Raw genomic sequence first — 20,000 nt, 5'->3', positions numbered from 1 at the left:
CTCCAGCCTTGTAATTACAGTTCTATTCTCTGCCTGGTTCTATATCTGAGCTGAGAGAGAAAGCTGTGGTTTGTCATCTGTGGAGGACCCTGGGCTCTAGAGAATCCATTCTGAAAAGATGTGGCGCGTGTGTGTGTGTGTGTGTGTGTGTCTGTCTGTCTGTCTGTATGTACAGTATGTATGTACTATGTGTGTATATCTGTATTTATCTGTATGTGTGTAGGTATGTGTGTTTGTGTGTATGTGTGTATATGTGTATGCGTGTAGTGTATGAGTACGTATGTGAGCATGTGTGTGTATATGTGTATGTGTGTATGTGTATGTATGTACGTATGAGTGTATGTGTGTAGTGTATGTGTATGTATGTGTGTATGAGTGTATGTGTGTAGTGTATGTGTGTATTGTATGTGTGTAGTGTATGAGCGTACTCCTGCTGTGTACTGTGTGTAGTGTGTGTGTAGTGTGTGTGTAGTGTGTGTAGTGTTTGAAGCCTGACTGGAACTGACTGGTTCTAACAGGATGTTCTGTGTGTGTGTGTGTGTGTGTGTGTGTGTGTGTGTGTGTGTGTGCCACCGCGTCTCATTCAGCCCTTTTAAAAGATTTCACTGGTCTTTAAGGTCTACTGAAATGTACCTTTCTGTTCCCTACGCCCATGGTTACATGTATAAAACACACACACACACACACACACATGAACGTGGACTGTGTCCACATAAAGACCTTACTGCATTCAGTATTGTCCAGAAATGGTCCTGCAGTGAAAACTGTGTGTAACTGGTTGCAGCTACTCCTGGATGGAGCTGGTCATGGAGGGCTGGAGGCCTGGAGGGCTGGGGATGGGGCTGGAGGGCTGGGGATGGGGCTGGAGGGATGGCAATGGGGCTGGAGGGATGGGGCTGGGGCTGGAGGGATGGGGCTGGGGCTGGAGGGATGGGGCTGGAGGGATGGGGCTGGAGGGATGGGGATGGGGCTGGAGGGATGGGGCTGGAGGGATGGGGCTGGGGATGGGGCTGGAGGGATGGGTATGGGGCTGGAGGGATGGGGCTGGAGGGATGGGGCTGGGGATGGGGCTGGAGGGATGGGGCTGGAGGGATGGGGCTGGAGGGATGGGGCTGGAGGGATGGGGCTGGAGGGATGGGGCTGGAGGGCTGGGGCTGGAGGGATGGGGCTGGAGGGATGGGGCTGGAGGGATGGGGCTGGAGGGATGGGGCTGGGGCTGGAGGGATGGGGCTGGAGGGATGGGGCTGGAGGGATGGGGCTGGAGGGCTGGGGCTGGGGCTGGAGGGCTGGGGATGGGGCTGGAGGGCTGGGGATGGGGCTGGAGGGATGGGGATGGGGCTGGAGGGATGGGGCTGGAGGGATGGGGCTGGGGATGGGGCTGGAGGGATGGGGCTGGAGGGATGGGGCTGGAGGGATGGGGCTGGGGATGGGGATGGGGCTGGAGGGATGGGGCTGGAGGGATGGGGCTGGGGCTGGAGGGCTGGGGATGGGGCTGGAGGGATGAGGCTGGGAATGGGGCTGGAGATTCAGTGTCTCCAGGCTCGTCCTTCAGAGAGCTAGCCTAGCGTACTAGCATGTCCGAGACGCTGGTTTCCCTGCCACTTCCGCAGCTTTGAGCTGAGGAATTTGAGAGGAATGCTTCTCATAAACTCTGCCATTCCCACAAAGCTGTGTGTGTGTGTGTGTGTGTGTCTGCATGCCTGCTTGTGTGTGTGTGTGTGTGTCTGTGTGTGTGTGTCTGCATGCCTGCTTGTGTGTGTGTGTGTGTGTGTGTGTGTGTTTGTCTGCCTGTGTGTGTGTGTGTGTGTGTCTGCATGCCTGCTTGTGTGTGTGTGTGTGTGTGTGTGTGTGTGTGTGTGTGTGTAGTGTGTGTGTAGTGTGTGTGTAGTGTGTGCATGCATTGTAAGTGTGACAAAGTGGTAAATGGACTGACACAAAGCGTCTTATTCCAAAGCGCTTTACGACGGCCTCTCATTCACACACCAATGGCGGCCAAGCCACCATGCAAGGCGCCGGCCCGCTCATCGGGAGCAATTTGGGGTTCAGTGTCTTGCCGAGGGACACCTCTCGACACGTGGTCAGGAGGAGCCGGCGATCGAACCGCCGACCTTGCGATCCTTAGACACCGGCTCTACCTCCTGAGCCGCAGCCGCCCCTAAAGTGGTGTGTGAGCGGGAGTAGAGCCGTGAGGTGGCAGGTGGAGACAGAGCTGCTCTCTGGTGTGTCCCTGCTAGAGGTTTAACACTGGCCTGACAGCTTTCACACTCTCTCTCTCTCTCTCTTTCTCTTTCTCTCTCTCTTTCACACACTCTCTCTCTCTCTCTTTCTCTTTCTCTCTCTCTTTCACACACTCTCTCTCTCTGGACAGGCAACACCAACCATCTGCTGAACCCTGACACCAGTGCACCTTCACATCCACCTGTGTGTGTGTGTGTGTGTGTGTGTGCGTATACGTGTGTGTGTGCGTGCGTGCGTGCACCCTCCCAACATTTAAACAGGCCCTCAAAACCCACCTCTTCAAGATCGCCTTCACCAGTTAACCCTCTCCCCCTCCCCTTCCCATGTGTCCCCAGCACTACCTTAATTAGGCCCCTATACTTTCTTCTATTTACCTTTTGTTTCTTTTTATTATTACTACTCGGTCTTTTCAGTTTGTAAAGCGACTTTGAGTGTCAAGAAAAGCGCTGTATAAGTCTAATGTATTATTATTATAATTATTATTATTATTATTATTATTATTATTATGTGCTGTATGTGGGTTTGATGTTTGAGGAGAGAGTGCACTGAGGATGGAGGTCTAAACTCTTCTTTTTCTCTCTCCCCGTCACACACTCACACTCACACATACACACACACACACACACACACACACTCACACTCACACACCCACGCACAGATACAGCAGCTGGAGACACAGGTGATAGAGGCAGAGAAACGTGCCTTCAATGCCCACCAGCAGGTAAGTGCATGAGCGTGTGTGTGTGTGTGTGTGTGTGAGTGTGTGTGTGTGTGTGTGTGTGTGCGTGTGTGTGTGTGTGTGTGCGTGTGTGGGGGGGGGTGTGGGGGGGGGGGTGTATTGATGCTTGGGTGCGTTCATGCATGTGCTTACCTGTGTGTGTGTGTGTGTGTGTGTGTGTGTGTTTGTGTGTGTGTGTGTATGTGTGTGTGTGTGTGTGTGTGTGTGTGTGTGTGTGTGTGTGTGTGTGTGCGTGCGTGCGTGCGTGCGTGCGTGTCTCAGGAGCAGTGGATGGAGGAGAAGCTGCAGGCCTCAGAGGGGGGGTCCGAGGGGGTGTCCGAGGGGGGGTCCGGGGCTTCTGAGCTGCAGCTGTTCAGACGCTGTCAGGACCTCCAGGCCTCGCTGCAGGACAAGGACCAGGTCATCACCCTGCTGGAGGAGCAGCTGGAGGAGCAGGTACCCCGACCACACCTCACCCCCGCGTTTCTACCTCCTCCTCCCTGACTGTCTCGGGTGTTTCTACCTCCTCCTCCCTGACTGTCTCTGGTGTTCCTACCTCCTCCTCCCTGACTGTCTCTGGTGTTTCTACCTCCTCCTCCCTGACTGTCTCTGGTGTGTCTACCTCCTCCTCCCTGGCTGTCCCTGGTGTTTCTACCTCCTCCTCCCTGGCTGTCTCTGGTGTTCCTACCTCCTCCTCCCTGACTGTCTCTGGTGTTTCTACCTCCTCCTCCCTGGCTGTCTCTGGTGTTTCTACCTCCTCCTCCCTGACTGTCTCTGGTGTTTCTACCTCCTCCTCCCTGACTGTCTCTGGTGTTCCTACCTCCTCCTCCCTGACTGTCTCTGGTGTTCCTACCTCCTCCTCCCTGACTGTCTCTGGTGTTCCTACCTCCTCCTCCCTGACTGTCTCTGGTGTTTCTACCTCCTCCTCCCTGGCTGTCTCTGGTGTTTCTACCTCCTCCTCCCTGACTGTCTCTGGTGTTTCTACCTCCTCCTCCCTGACTGTCTCTGGTGTTCCTACCTCCTCCTCCCTGACTGTCTCTGGTGTTCCTACCTCCTCCTCCCTGACTGTCTCTGGTGTTCCTACCTCCTCCTCCCTGACTGTCTCTGGTGTTTCTACCTCCTCCTCCCTGACTGTCCCTGGTGTTCCTACCTCCTCCTCCCTGACTGTCTCTGGTGTTCCTACCTCCTCCTCCCTGACTGTCTCTGGTGTTCCTACCTCCTCCTCCCTGGCTGTCTCTGGTGTTCCTACCTCCTCTCTGGCTGTCTCTGGTGTTTCTACCTCCTCCTCTCTGACTGTCTCTGGTGTTCCTACCTCCTCCTCCCTGACTGTCTCTGGTGTTTCTACCTCCTCCTCCCTGACTGTCTCTGGTGTTCCTACCGCCTCCTCCCTGACTGTCTCTGGTGTTCCTACCTCCTCCTCCCTGACTGTCTCTGGTGTTCCTACCTCCTCCTCCCTGACTGTCTCTGGTGTTTCTACCTCCTCCTCTCTGGCTGTCTCTGGTGTTTCTACCTCCTCCTCCCTGACTGTCTCTGGTGTTCCTACCTCCTCCTCCCTGACTGTCCCTGGTGTTCCTACCTCCTCCTCCCTGACTGTCCCTGGTGTTCCTACCTCCTCCTCCCTGACTGTCTCTGGTGTTCCTACCTCCTCCTCCCTGGCTGTCTCTGGTGTTCCTACCTCCTCTCTGGCTGTCTCTGGTGTTTCTACCTCCTCCTCTCTGACTGTCTCTGGTGTTCCTACCTCCTCCTCCCTGACTGTCTCTGGTGTTTCTACCTCCTCCTCCCTGACTGTCTCTGGTGTTCCTACCGCCTCCTCTCTGACTGTCTCTGGTGTTTCTACCTCCTCCTCCCTGGCTGTCTCTGGTGTTTCTACCTCCTCCTCCCTGACTGTCTCTGGTGTTTCTACCTCCTCCTCTCTGGCTGTCTCTGGTGTTTCTACCTCCTCCTCCCTGACTGTCTCTGGTGTTCCTACCTCCTCCTCCCTGGCTGTCTCTGGTGTTCCTACCTCCTCTCTGGCTGTCTCTGGTGTTTCTACCTCCTCCTCTCTGACTGTCTCTGGTGTTCCTACCTCCTCCTCCCTGACTGTCTCTGGTGTTTCTACCTCCTCCTCCCTGACTGTCTCTGGTGTTCCTACCGCCTCCTCTCTGACTGTCTCTGGTGTTTCTACCTCCTCCTCCCTGGCTGTCTCTGGTGTTTCTACCTCCTCCTCCCTGACTGTCTCTGGTGTTTCTACCTCCTCCTCTCTGGCTGTCTCTGGTGTTTCTACCTCCTCCTCCCTGACTGTCTCTGGTGTTCCTACCTCCTCCTCCCTGACTGTCCCTGGTGTTCCTACCTCCTCCTCCCTGACTGTCCCTGGTGTTCCTACCTCCTCCTCCCTGGCTGTCTCTGGTGTTTCTACCTCCTCCTCCCTGACTGTCTCTGGTGTTTCTACCTCCTCCTCCCTGACTGTCTCTGGTGTTTCTACCTCCTCCTCTCTGGCTGTCTCTGGTGTGTCTACCTCCTCCTCCCTGACTGTCTCTGGTGTTTCTACCTCCTCCTCTCTGACTGTCTCTGGTGTTTCTACCTCCTCCTCCCTGACTGTCTCTGGTGTTTCTACCTCCTCCTCCCTGACTGTCTCTGGTGTTTCTACCTCCTCCTCCCTGACTGTCTCTGGTGTTCCTACCTCCTCCTCTCTGACTGTCTCTGGTGTTCCTACCTCCTCCTCCCTGACTGTCTCTGGTGTTCCTACCTCCTCCTCCCTGACTGTCTCTGGTGTTTCTACCTCCTCCTCCCTGGCTGTCTCTGGTGTTTCTACCTCCTCCTCCCTGACTGTCTCTGGTGTTTCTACCTCCTCCTCCCTGACTGTCTCTGGTGTTTCTACCTCCTCTCTGACTGTCTCTGGTGTTTCTACCTCCTCCTCTCTGACTGTCTCTGGTGTTTCTACCTCCTCCTCCCTGGCTGTCTCTGGTGTTTCTACCTCCTCCTCCCTGACTGTCTCTGGTGTGTCTACCTCCTCCTCCTTGACTGTCTCTGGTGTTCCTACCTCCTCCTCCCTGGCTGTCTCTGGTGTTTCTACCTCCTCCTCCCTGGCTGTCTCTGGTGTTTCTACCTCCTCCTCCCTGACTGTCTCTGGTGTGTCTACCTCCTCCTCCCTGACTGTCTCTGGTGTTTCTACCTCCTCCTCCCTGACTGTCTCTGGTGTTCCTACCTCCTCCTCCCTGACTGTCTCTGGTGTTCCTACCTCCTCCTCCCTGGCTGTCTCTGGTGTTTCTACCTCCTCCTCCCTGACTGTCTCTGGTGTTCCTACCTCCTCCTCCTCTCTGACTGTCTCTGGTGTTCCTACCTCCTCCTCCCTGGCTGTCTCTGGTGTTTCTACCTCCTCCTCCCTGGCTGTCTCTGGTGTTCCTACCTCCTCCTCCCTGGCTGTCTCTGGTGTTTCTACCTCCTCCTCCCTGGCTGTCCCTGGTGTTTCTACCTCCTCCTCCTCCCTGACTGTCTCTGGTGTTTCTACCTCCTCCTCCCTGACTGTCTCTGGTGTTCCTACCTCCTCCTCCCTGACTGTCTCTGCTGTTTCTACCTCCTCCTCCCTGGCTGTCTCTGGTGTTCCTACCTCCTCCTCCCTGACTGTCCCTGGTGTTCCTACCTCCTCCTCCCTGGCTGTCTCTGGTGTTCCTACCTCCTCCTCCCTGACTGTCCCTGGTGTTTCTACCTCCTCCTCCCTGGCTGTCCCTGGTGTTTCTACCTCCTCCTCCCTGACTGTCTCTGGTGTTCCTACCTCCTCCTCTCTGACTGTCTCTGGTGTTCCTACCTCCTCTCTGGCTGTCTCTGGTGTTCCTACCTCCTCCTCCCTGGCTGTCTCTGGTGTTCCTACCTCCTCCTCCTCTCTGACTGTCTCTGGTGTTCCTACCTCCTCTTCCCTGACTGTCTCTGGTGTTTCTACCTCCTCCTCCCTGACTGTCTCTGCTGTTTCTACCTCCTCCTCCCTGGCTGTCTCTGGTGTTCCTACCTCCTCTTCCCTGACTGTCTCTGGTGTGTCTACCTCCTCCTCCCTGACTGTCCCTGGTGTGTCTACCTCCTCCTCCCTGACTGTCTCTGGTGTTTCTACCTCCTCCTCCCTGACTGTCTCTGGTGTTCCTACCTCCTCCTCCCTGACTGTCTCTGGTGTTCCTACCTCCTCCTCCCTGGCTGTCTCTGGTGTTTCTACCTCCTCCTCCCTGACTGTCTCTGGTGTTCCTACCTCCTCCTCCTCTCTGACTGTCTCTGGTGTTCCTACCTCCTCCTCCCTGGCTGTCTCTGGTGTTTCTACCTCCTCCTCCCTGGCTGTCTCTGGTGTTTCTACCTCCTCCTCTCTGACTGTCTCTGGTGTTCCTACCTCCTCCTCCCTGGCTGTCTCTGGTGTTCCTACCTCCTCCTCCCTGACTGTCTCTGGTGTTTCTACCTCCTCCTCCCTGACTGTCTCTGGTGTTCCTACCTCCTCCTCTCTGACTGTCTCTGGTGTTCCTACCTCCTCCTCCCTGACTGTCTCTGGTGTTTCTACCTCCTCCTCTCTGACTGTCTCTGGTGTTCCTACCTCCTCCTCCCTGACTGTCTCTGGTGTTCCTACCTCCTCCTCTCTGACTGTCTCTGGTGTTCCTACCTCCTCCTCCCTGGCTGTCCCTGGTGTTCCTACCTCCTCCTCCCTGACTGTCTCTGGTGTTCCTACCTCCTCCTCCCTGGCTGTCTCTGGTGTTTCTACCTCCTCCTCCCTGACTGTCTCTGGTGTTTCTACCTCCTCCTCCCTGACTGTCTCTGGTGTTTCTACCTCCTCCTCCCTGACTGTCTCTGGTGTTCCTACCTCCTCCTCCCTGACTGTCTCTGGTGTTTCTACCTCCTCCCTGGCTCAGTCAGTAAAGCATAATAATAATAATAATAATAATAATAATAATAATAATAATAATAATATCTTGGTTTTATATAGCACCTTTCACAAATCCAAGGACGCTTTACAGAATTTGCAGACAGAAAGTCAGACAGACACAGAAGCGGAACAAACAGAGGAAAACAACCAAAAACCAAAGCGACAGTGACAGTGACAAAACTAGACTAGGGGCCAAAGGCCTTGGTGAACAGATGAGTTTTGAGGGCTGATTTGAAAGTGTCCAGTGTGGGGGCGTTGAGGATCACTAGGGGGAGAGAGTTCCAGAGGGTGGGAACTGCCACACTGAAGACTCTGTCCCTGAAGGTCCGTAGGTTAGTGCTGTGGGTGGAGAGCAGACCATGTCTGCGGACCGCAGGTTCCGGGAAGGGGTATGTTGGGAGTGGAGGTCAGTTAGGTACTGGGGGGCGCAGGCGTGGAGGGACTTGTAGGTGAGAAGGAGGATTTTGTATGTGATGAGCATGGCGCTAACAACTCTTAGGTTGTGGGTTCAATTCCTGCTGGGACTATATATACTAAAATGTATGCACTCTCTGCAATGTAAGTCGCTTTGGGCAGAAGTGTCAACTAAATGGCCGATATATTTACCTCTTAAGGGCAAGACTTCAAGCTTACAGATTAATTTTTTTCTTGAGATGTGAGTTTTAGAAATAAAGCTGAATTCTTGTTCAGCAAAATTGAAAATGTTCTTTTTATTTCAGGACCATATTAATCGGGGGATGATGAGAAATATTGTTTAAATGTTTATTTTATCTATTCATATTAGTACAATGTCTGCTTTAAGGTTAACACTAGAACAGCCTGTGAGTAAAAAATATTTGCACTCGATCAAATTTCAGGACCCTCCTTTCATGGCTTTTCCTAGATATGTGTGTTCTACCACCCAGTATCCTTACATTTTCAAAATCACATCAGGATAAGCTAGTATGAAGCTATTTTGCAGTTGTTCTGTGTAGGAGGCAGGCTAATTTACAAGACGGCCAACTAGTGATCTTTGTGTGAGATAGCAGCTTCCCATTGTAAAGACTATGGTCATCTGACCCCTTAGGCAGCTCTTATAGTAGGTACAAGGCACGGCTGTTCTAGTGTTAAAGTGTTCTAGTGTTAAAGTGTTCTAGTGTTAGAGGGAGTGTGTTGTTCTAGTGTTAAAGGGAGTGTGTTGTTCTAGTGTTAAAGTGTTCTAGTGTTAAAGGGAGTGTGTTGTTCTAGTGTTAAAGTGTTCTAGTGTTAAAGGGAGTGTGTTGTTCTAGTGTTAAAGTGTTCTAGTGTTAAAGGGAGTGTGTTGTTCTAGTGTTAAAGTGTTCTAGTGTTAAAGGGAGTGTGTTGTTCTAGTGTTAGAGGGAGTGTGTTGTTCTAGTGTTAAAGGGAGTGTGTTGTTCTAGTGTTAAAGTGTTCTAGTGTTAAAGGGAGTGTGTTGTTCTAGTGTTAAAGTGTTCTAGTGTTAAAGGGAGTGTGTTGTTCTAGTGTTAAAGTGTTCTAGTGTTAGAGGGAGTGTGTTGTTCTAGTGTTAAAGGGAGTGTGTTGTTCTAGTGTTAAAGTGTTCTAGTGTTAAAGTGTTCTAGTGTTAAAGGGAGTGTTTTGTTCTAGTGTTAAAGTGTTCTAGTGTTAAAGTGTTCTAGTGTTAAAGGGAGTGTGTTGTTCTAGTGTTAGAGAGAGTGTGTAGTTCTAGTGTTAAAGGGAGTGTGTTGTTCTAGTGTTAAAGAGAGTGTGTTGTTCTAGTGTTAAAGGGAGTGTGTTGTGATGTCGTGTCTCTCTGTTCCAGAAACAGATCCGTGTTCTGGACGCCAAGACAGTGGAGGAGAAAGCAGCCAAGATCAAAGAGTGGGTGATGCTGAAACTCAGGGAGGTAAATTACGTTGTGTGTGTGTGTGTGTGTGTGTGTGTGTGTAAGGACGTGTGTGTGTATACGTGCAGTAGGTAGACTACTCAGGGTTCCCACGGGTCCTTGAAATCCTTTTGTGAATTTGAGAAAAAGAAATCAAGGTCTTACATTTTTTTTTAAATAGACATGGGTCATTGAAAGTGCTTGAATTCCCCTCTCTCTCTCTCTCTCTCTCTCTCTCTCTCTCTCTCTCTCTCTCTCTCTCTCCCTCTCTCTCTCTCTCTCTCTAAAAAAAATATATTAAAAAATGTTTTACTTCGCTCGTCAACTAGTAAATATGTCTCTGTATTGCTTAACTTTACACATATTTCACAATATATTGTTTGCTGTGCTGTGGTAGAGAAGGCAAGAGACCATCTAGTGTTCACACATTCAAGCCTCTCTTTTTAATTGTTGTCTGTGAGCGGATAGTTCCTATTATATAAATTCTCACCTCGATCTGTCTCAAACTATACCGTGTTGGGTCCTTGAATTTGAGGGAATTGAGTCTTGAAAGTCCTTGAAAGGTGCTTGAATTTGATGTTTCAGAAGGTGTGGGAACCCTGACTACTGTATGTATTGGCATATGACTTAATAAGAGGATCTAAATGGCCTATAAACCGTTAGACGCTTTCAGAAAGGTGTCTGTGTGTTTCAGTATTAAAAGCATAATGCATTTATGTTTCCAGTTCGAGGTGGAGAACGCTGCACTTAGAGAGACAAATCAACAGCAGGAAACTCAGATTCTGGACTTACAGAAACAGGTGCAGGGTAAGACCTATAAAGTCACCGACTCACCCACTCACCCACTCACTCACCCACTCACCCACTCACTCACTCACTCACTCACTCACTCACCCACCCTCTCACTCACTCACTCACCCACTCACCCACTCACTCTCTCACTCACTCTCTCACTGTCTCACCCACTCACTCACCCACTCACTCACCCACTCACTCACCCACTCACTCACCCACTCACCCACTCACTCACTCACTCACCCACTCACTCACTCACTCACCCACTCACTCACTCACTCACTCACTCACTCACCCACCCACTCACCCACTCACCCACCCACTCACTCACTCACCCACTCATTCACCCACCCACTCACTCTCTCACTGTCTCACCCACTCACCCACTCACTCACTCACCCATTCACCCATTCACTCACTCACTCACCCACTCACTCACTCACTCACCCACTCACCTACTCACCCACTCACTCACTCACCCACTCACCCACTCACTCACTCTCTCTCTCTTTCTCTCTCTCTCTCTCTCTCACTCACTCAACCACTCACTCTCTCATTGTGTGTGTGTGTGTGCGCGGTACCTGCGTGTGTGTGTGTGTGTGTGTGTTGTTGCAGCCATGGAGCTGAAGCGCGGGGGCTGTTCCCAGACCAGGCCCGGCGAGGCCCAGCGACTCAGCAGCCTCACGTTCGGCTGCTTCCAGGTGCGGGGGAGGAGCCCCCAGGTGCTGACGGGGCCCGAGCCCGCCCAGAGAACCCTCAGCACACAGCCCGAGGGGGAGGGGGAGGGGGAGGGGGAGGAGGAGGCAGCGGGTGAGAGAGACCCCCGCTTCTGTATCTCTCTCTCCCCCTAGTTCAAATGGAATCGACCCCCACAAATGCTTATCTATTTATCCTCTCTCTATATGTATATATAGGTATCTGTATGTATCTATTCTTGCCATTTTTATTCATATTTTTATTTATTTATTATTATTTTTATTACCATCCTTCTTTTTGGGATTTCTCTTAATGCTATATGTACAGCACTTTGAATTGCCCCTGTTGTATGAAATGTGCTATACAGATAAACGTGCCTTGCCTTGCCAACCCCAACCCTATTTCTAGAACCCATGACCGTACTGTCACTCTAGTTTTTGTAGCATGTTATTTACAAGCAGGGGGGTATTCCATCAACGTCGCGAAATGATTTTCCTTTAATGACTGACTGAAACACGCTCAGTATTCCTTCCTGTCTTGTTTCCTTGTCGACAGAGAAGAAAGGTAACCAGACGTCGGTTTCCACGGTTCTCTCCCCGCCCGGTCCCCCGGACACCGCCTCAGAGGAGGGGGGTGTGTGTGAGAGCGCGGGAGGACCCCCCCCCTCTTGCCGCGTGGCTTCCTCGTCTGACGGAGGTGTGGTGTGTGAGGTGGGGGGGGCGGCCCTGCGGTACAGCCGGCCGGGCAGCGAGACCTACCTCACCGCCTCCGACGACAGCAGCTCTCTGTTCGACGACGACATGCAGCGGGCCGAGCGCCCCCGCTTCCACCTGCCGGGCTCCGACGGCGGGGGTCCGAGGGAGAAGGAGGAGGAGGAGGCACTGCGGGGGGCCGAGCCGGACGACTGCTGCTGCTCGGACGAGCTCAACAAACGCTTCCAGTCCCAGAGGCTGGACTCCTCGTCCTCCTCCTCCACCCCCCCCAGCCCCAGCCTCACCCCGGCCCTCACCCCCAAACGACCCACCCCCCCCCGGGACCCCGGCGACACCCCCGCCTCCCCCAAACAGCCCCGGCTAAGGACCCCGCCGGCGGGCTTCGGGGCGATGAGCGTGGCGCTGGCCAAGAGGCACCTGAGCCAGCCGCCCGTCAGCACGGAGGCGGCCCACGGACGCACGCGCAACGCCATCAGCATGCTCCGCCCCCTCCGGCTGCAGGAGACGGACCTGGACCAGGAGCAGGAGGTCGTCATGGAGACGGGCAGGGGGGTGGAGGATTCGCCAGCCTCGCCCACCACCGCCGCCGCCGCCGGCAGAGAGGAGTGGCCGGAGAACTCTGAGCCTCCGGTCCTGGCGACTGTGCCGGGGAACAAGCCCCCCACGCCCCCGCTACACAGGTTCCCTTCCTGGGTGAGCACCGTGCATGTCCTGACAGACTGTGTGTACTGTAGAGACTGGCTGAATATGAGGTAAAGAGACTGTATGTACTAAAGAGACTGTATTGGCTTCAAACAATCTAGTAACCACCGTCCAGGCAAGGCAGGGGTTTTGACACACATCCAAATATTCAAACCAACAAAGTCATAATCCAGTCCAGGTAGAATTGCAACAAAAATATGGATTTCTTCTCCTTTAAATATAAACATAACATTCACAGTTCCAATAGCATCTTTAGAAAACAGAAAAGAACAAAATATCATTCCAATACTGGCTCACTTTCTATAGCTTCTTTCTTTGAGTTTCCTTAAGTTGAGTTCTTTCCTTGAGTTGTGTTGTTGTGTGGTCAAACAACTGTACCCTTACCCAGGCCTGCAAAGACTCCAAATAAAATACAATGTAGAAAACACACAGAAATGTGACAGCAGCCGGTGAAACTGTGAACAAGTCGGCAACCGATAGAAATAATAATAATAACTTTAATTTATATAGCACCTTTCAAAAAGCCCAAGGACGCTTTACAAGGGAAGGGAATGATCGGACAGACAAAACAGAAAACAAACAAAGCAAAACTGAAACAGTGCCTAGGGGCCAAAGGCTTTGGAGAACAGATGGGTTTTAAGGGCTAATTTGAAGGAGTCCAGGGTGGAGGCGTTGCGGATCACTATGGGGAGGGAGTTGCAGAGGGTAGGTGCGGCCGGCCACGCTGAAGGCTCTGTCCCCAAAGGTCCGTAGGTTGGTGCGGGGGGTGGACAGCAGGCCCATGTCTGCGGACCGCAGGTTTCCCGGGAATGGGTATGCTGGGGGAGGAGGTCAGTTAGGTACTGGGGGGCAAATGTTCAGACTTTTATTCTAAGAATTTTAAATAAATTCCAACGTTGATGAAAATCTGTGACACGCTCGCTTGTCAAGCCAAAACATTGCAATGCAAGTGATTCGGTGAGTAATCCCCACTACTCTACACTAACTAGGTAGCAGTGGGGATTACTCACCGAATCCATTGCACTGCAATGTTTTGCTTGACTACCGAGCTTGTCATTTTGGAAACAACACAAAAAATGGATTCACATTTTTTCAGAATAAAAGTCTGAACATTCAATCGGTTCCCGTTTTCACCGACTGCTGTCACAAATAATTCCAACACTAGATCTGGTTGAGGATGGCTACAGCAGAGGGGGATTTAACTGTTTATTGGAATTCAATGATTTGGTACTATATCGTTAGCCTCATAGCATAATTGCCTAAGTCATATTTTGGCCAAATTGAGATATCTGCCTAACACTGCTGATTCACTGTGCATTATTGCCATATGCCGTCAGCCTATCAGAACTATATGGTTTGTGCTTTGCTCCACCGTTCGTTCAGGAGAGCCGCATCTACGCCGTGGCCAAGTCTGGCATCAGGCTGTCTGAGACGTCGGTCACGGACCACACTAGCAGAGGTGAGAGGGGCGGGGCTAACCTGCTGTCATGTCCTCCAGGCTCTGTTGTCATTGGCTGACTGAGCTGTGTGTGTGTTCCAGACCCCTCCCTCCTGTCCTCCTACCCCGCCTTCGTGCTGTACACCTCCCTCGTCTACAAGAACATGACCGCGCCTGTTTACAGCACTCTGAAGGGGGTAAGTGTGTGTGTGTGTGTGTGTGTGTGTGTGTCTGTGTACAGTACGTGTGTATGTGTGTGTTTGTGTACAGTGTGTGTGTGTGTGTGTGTGTGTGTGTGTGTGTGCGTGCGTGTGTGTGCGTCCGTGCGTGCGTGTGCGTGAGTGTGAGGTGTACACGCTGGTGTGTGTGTGTGTGTGTCTTCGTATAGAATTGGTATCCAGCCTGTTGTGTATGGGTGTGTGAGGCTGACAGATAGGTGTGTGTGTCCTACAGAAGGCCTCTCTGCTGAGCAGCACCCCCCTCTCAGAGGACTCGTCCAGCTCAGACGACTCCTCCAGCTCGGGGGAGGAGGGGGGGGAGGGGGGGTCTCTCTGCAGCTCACACACCTCTGGCTCTGACTCACGCAAGGGCAGCAGGCCCGGCAGCCCCCGCTCCCTCAAGAGAGGTACTCCAAACACACACACACACACACACACACAAACACATACAAGCATCTACACCACACACTCACACACACAATACACACACACACAAGCATGTACACCTCACACTCACTCACACGCGCACGCACACACACACACACACAGACACAGACACAGACACACACACACACACACACACACGCACACACTCACACACACACACACACACACACACACATACAAGCATCTACACCACACACTCACTCACACACGCACACACACAGACAGATACAGACACACACACACACACACACACACACACACACACACATACAAGCATCTACACCACACACTCACACACAAAATACACACACACACACAAGCATGTACACCTAACACTCACTCACACACGCACACACACACACATACAGACAAGGATCTACACCTCACACACACACACACACATACAGACAAGCATCTACACCTCACACACACACACACACACACAAGCATGTACACCTCACACTCACTCACACACACACACACACACACACACACACACACACACACACACACACACACACTGGTGTGTATCTGGTGTGTATCTGTGTCTTATCTGTGTGTATCTGGTGTGTATCTGTGTGTATCTGTGTGTATCTGTGTGTCCGTGTCTTAGCTGTGTCCATGTCGTCCGTGACGTCTGAGAGTGACTACGCCATCCCCCCTGACGCCTACTCCACCGACACAGAGTGTTCTGAGCCAGAACAGAAACTCCCCAAGACCTGCTCCTCCGCCAGCGACAAGAGTGTAAGGAGACCTGAGGCAGCTGGCATAAAGATAGACCCAGTCTTAGACTTAGATCTCACTTTAATAAAGATAGACCCAGTCTTAGACTTAGATCTCACTTTAATAAAGATAGACCCAGTCTTAGACTTAGATCTCACTTTAATAAAGATAGACCCAGTCTTAGACTTAGATCTCACTTTAATAAAGATAGACCCAGTCTTAGACTTAGATCTCACTTTAATAAAGATAGACCCAGTCTTAGACTTAGATCTCACTTTAATAAAGATAGACCCAGTCTTAGACTTAGATCTCACTTTAATAAAGATAGACCCAGTCTTAGACTTAGATCTCACTTTAATAAAGATAGACCCAGTCTTAGACTTAGATCTCACTTTAATAAAGATAGACCAAGTCTTAGACTTAGATCTCACTTTAATAAAGATAGACCCAGTCTTAGACTTAGATCTCACTTTAATAAAGATAGACCCAGTCTTAGACTTAGATCTCACTTTAATAAAAATAGACACAGTCTTAGACTTAGATCTCACTTTAATAAAGATAGACCCAGTCTTAGACTTAGATCTCACTTTAATAAAGATAGACCCAGTCTTAGACTTAGATCTCACTTTAATAAAGATGGGCACAGTCTTAGACTTAGATCTCACTTTAATAAAGATAGGCACAGTCTTAGACTTAGATCTCACTTTAATAAAGATAGACCCAGTCTTAGACTTAGATCTCACTTTAATAAAGATAGACCCAGTCTTAGACTTAGATCTCACTTTAATAAGGATAGACCCAGTCTTAGACTTAGATCTCACTTTAAGTCAGACTTGCTATAGACTCTAAAATGTTCCTGTTGCATAAAGCTCACCTATGAGTGACTTAAGTAAGACTGACTTAGATAGCCTGTCACGCAATGCATTCTAGGTAAAATAAGACACTTGACAGAAGAAAAAAAAAAACACTCCCCCGCCCTTACTTAACTGTGTGTTTTAGGAGGCCATGGAGAAGTCAGGGTACCTCCTAAAGATGGTGAAGACCTGGAAGAAGACCTGGAAGAGACGCTGGTTTGTCCTCAAAGACGGAGAGCTGCTCTACTACAAGTCACCGGTCAGCAGGACACACACACACACACACGCACACACACACACACACACACGCACACACACACTCACACACACACACACACGCACACGCTCACACATTCAATAACTGTGTACCTTCTGTCCTTTCCACTGAGAGACTCTCCTTCGAACTATTTGTTGTTAGTCTTTGTGAGATTCCAGTTAGAATTGCTTCACTAGGAAGTCCCATTTCCAGTTTGTTTGAAGGCAGCTGCCACATTTTCCCAGATCCAACGCTCGTATCACTCATACTCTCATGTGATTGGTCGCCACAGAGCGACGTGATCCGGAGGCCTCAGGGTCAGATGGAGGTCAACGCCACCAGCAGCATCACGCGCGGCGACGGGAAGCAGGTTCTGCAGGTACCACACACACACCTCCCCTTGTGTACCACACACACACCTCCCCTTGTGTACCACACAAGGGTTAGGGTTTGTTGTAATGTTCTAATGTGACACGTTCTAATGTTCTAATGTGACATGTTGTAATGTTCTAATGTGGGTTAGGTTCTAATGTTCTAATGTGACATGTTCTAATGTGACATGTTGTAATGTTCTAATGTGACATGTTCTAATGTTCTAATGTGACACGTTCTAATGTTCTAATGTGACATGTTGTAATGTTCTAATGTGACACGTTCTAATGTTCTAATGTGACACGTTCTAATGTGACACGTTCTAATGTTCTAATGTGACATGTTCTAATGTGACACGTTCTAATGTTCTAATGTGACACGTTCTAATGTTCTAATGTGACACGTTCTAATGTTCTAATGTGACACGTTCTAATGTGACACTTTCTAATGTTCTAATGTGACATGTTCTAATGTGACACGTTCTAATGTTCTAATGTGACACGTTCTAATGTTCTAATGTGACACCTTCTAATGTTCTAATGTGACACCTTCTAATGTGACACATTCTAATGTTCTAATGTGACACCTTCTAATGTGACACGTTCTAATGCTTTGGTCCGCATGTCGGGATCTGATGTAATGGTCTGACTTTTTTCTTTCGAACAATGTGAATACATTTCCGCGTTGTTGAAAAGTTAATGACACATCGCTAGTCAACCAACACAGCTTGTTTTGTGAGCCTGCTAACAATGTAAAGTAGTGTTCTAGTTAACTAGGTAGCAATGTAAAGTAGTGTTCTAGTTAACTAGGTAACAATGTAAAGTAGTGTTGTAGTTAACTAGGTAACAATGTAAAGTAGTGTTGTAGTTAACTAGGTAACAATGTAAAGTAGTGTTCTAGTTAACTAGGTAGCAATGTAAAGTAGTGTTATAGTTAACTAGGTAACAATGTAAAGTAGTGTTCTAGTTAACTAGGTAACAATGTAAAGTAGTGTTGTAGTTAACAAGGTAACAATGTAAAGTAGTGTTCTAGTTAACTAGGTAACAATGTAAAGTAGTGTTCTAGTTAACTAGGTAACAATGTAAAGTAGTGTTGTAGTTAACAAGGTAACAATGTAAAGTAGTGTTCTAATTAACTAGGTAACAATGTAAAGTAGTGTTCTAGTTAACTAGGTAACAATGTAAAGTAGTGTTGTAGTTAACTAGGTAGCAGTGGGGGATTAAACGAGTTTGTGTTGCGATTCTCAACAACGTTGAAACGTAGTTCCGTGTTTCAAAAGAAAAGTCAGAACATTTTGATGGGTTGCCGACACGCGGACCAAAAATATGTCCTCTCTCTCTCTGAGCCACCGTGCCTGTGTGTTGAGCGTGTTTAGATCGTGACGGGGAAGCGTGTGTACTACCTGAAGGCTGACTCTCCCAACCTCCTGGAGGAGTGGCTGAGGGTGCTGCAGAGTGTGCTGAGGCTGAAGGCTGCCAGCCCTCTCTTCACCCAGCCAGACATCAGACCTGGGATGAAGGGCCTTCTCATCAAGGTTCTGATCCTCACATCCCTCACCCTCTTAACAGAATAGAAAGTCATATTTTCACGTATATATATACAAACAATTACTATATTTTTTTTACAAAATATACTGAGTAGAGATTCTGTTACAGAGATTTTGTCAAATGTCTGTTACATGTGACCAGGGCTGACCAGTCTCTCCTGTGGTTGTTCCCAGGTGAAACATGGCTATTCCAAGCGGGTGTGGTGTGCCCTCATCGGTAAAACTCTCTACTACTTCCGCTGCCAGGAGGATAAGGTAGAGAACACGTGTACCCGTGTGTGTGTGTGTGTGTGTGTGTCACGCGCTGACGTCTCCTCCACACTTACATGCTCTACAAGCTAACACTGTGTGCGTGTGCGTGCACGTGCGTGTGTGTGTGTGTGTGTGTGTGCTCAGTTCCCCCTGGGTCAGATCAAGCTGTGGGAGGCTCGTGTGGAGGAGGTGGACAGGTCACGTGACTCTGACGAGGAGCTCAAGGCGTGTGGGCGGGGCTTACAGGCCAGTACGTACACCATCGCTGTTCATCCTCAGGAGCAGGGCCCCACCTACCTGCTCGTTGAGTCTCGGCACGAAAAGGTAAGCGGGGCGGGGCGGGGCGGGGCGGGGGGGGCAAGAGAACCAAGTCTGGAACCGGCTGGCGTGTTCAGACCGAAAATAAATTGGTTCGGAGCCTGAAAAGTTGGTTCGCAGCGGGAACCAAAACGTAGAACAGTCACGTCGTCAGTGGGTGTGTCATATTCTAGGCTGCAAAGACCAGCAAGAAGGAAGGCGACAAAATGTAATCTAAGATTGTCAAAAGTTTCAAAAGTTTTCAATTCAATTAGTCCGGCTGTTTGTAAGTTTAAAAAAAAAAAAAGAAGAAGAAGATTTTATACTAGTTTATTTTTGCTGGACTGGGAAGACAGGCAGATAAGCGAATTGAAACAGAATGTGAACTATCGCCTGATCCAGCTGGGCTGTCACCAGGCTAGGAGAGAGGCCGTAACTGTACGACAAAACTCTACGTTTTAAAGTTAATGGTTGTGTATGGAAGAGTTAGCCGTGTTCAGTTAGCCGTGTTCAGTTGGCTGTGTTCAGTTAGCTGTGTTCAGTTAGCAGTTAGCCATGTTCAGTTAGCTGTGTTCAGTTAGCTGTGTTCAGTTAGCCGTTAGCCGTGTTCAGGTAGCCGTGTTCAGTCTGGATGTGTGGTGTCTCTGGGTCCTGTAGGAGGCGTGGTTCTATCACCTGTCGGTGGCGGCCGGCACGGCGGAGGGTAAAGTGGGGACGGAGTTTGAACGGCTGGTGGGCAAACTGCTCCATCTGGAGGGAGAACTGAGTGAGTCCTACACACACCACACCTCCTCCACTCTGGGTGGGGTTCAATATCCTTCCACTCCATCACCAACGTGCCTCTTCTCCTCTCTCACTCTCTCTGTCTCCCCCCTTCTCTCTGTCTTCCCCTCCTCTCTGTCTCCCCCCCCCTCTCTCTCTGTCTCTCCCCCCCATCTCTCTGTCTCCCCCCCTCTCCCCCCCCTCCTCTCTCTGCCCCCCCCCCCATCTCTCTGCCCCCCCCCCCCCCCCCCCCATCT

General features: G+C 50.3%; 1 protein-coding gene across 1 annotated transcript in view; it reads left to right on the top strand.

Moving 5' to 3' along the window:
* Positions 1-20,000, top strand: part of plekhh2 (pleckstrin homology domain containing, family H (with MyTH4 domain) member 2) — a gene marked incomplete at both ends in the record, with an annotated part of 38,276 nt that overhangs the window by 6,049 nt on the left and 12,227 nt on the right. Inside the window, 16 exons of the mRNA XM_080522465.1 lie at positions 2,897-2,959; positions 3,239-3,412; positions 9,610-9,693; positions 10,398-10,479; positions 11,083-11,277; positions 11,719-12,569; positions 13,962-14,037; positions 14,119-14,213; positions 14,470-14,641; positions 15,295-15,425; positions 16,404-16,517; positions 16,807-16,893; positions 18,262-18,420; positions 18,607-18,687; positions 18,829-19,008; positions 19,639-19,747. Coding sequence (XP_080378591.1) covers positions 2,897-2,959; positions 3,239-3,412; positions 9,610-9,693; positions 10,398-10,479; positions 11,083-11,277; positions 11,719-12,569; positions 13,962-14,037; positions 14,119-14,213; positions 14,470-14,641; positions 15,295-15,425; positions 16,404-16,517; positions 16,807-16,893; positions 18,262-18,420; positions 18,607-18,687; positions 18,829-19,008; positions 19,639-19,747 — 2,653 coding nt within the window. The remainder of the gene's footprint in view (positions 1-2,896; positions 2,960-3,238; positions 3,413-9,609; positions 9,694-10,397; positions 10,480-11,082; positions 11,278-11,718; positions 12,570-13,961; positions 14,038-14,118; positions 14,214-14,469; positions 14,642-15,294; positions 15,426-16,403; positions 16,518-16,806; positions 16,894-18,261; positions 18,421-18,606; positions 18,688-18,828; positions 19,009-19,638; positions 19,748-20,000) is intronic.

Source organism: Nansenia antarctica (genome assembly GCF_963989245.1).
Source record: "Nansenia antarctica genome assembly, chromosome: 1".
Lineage (NCBI taxonomy): Eukaryota > Metazoa > Chordata > Actinopteri > Argentiniformes > Microstomatidae > Nansenia > Nansenia antarctica.
This window is presented reverse-complemented; position numbering and strand designations above follow the sequence as displayed.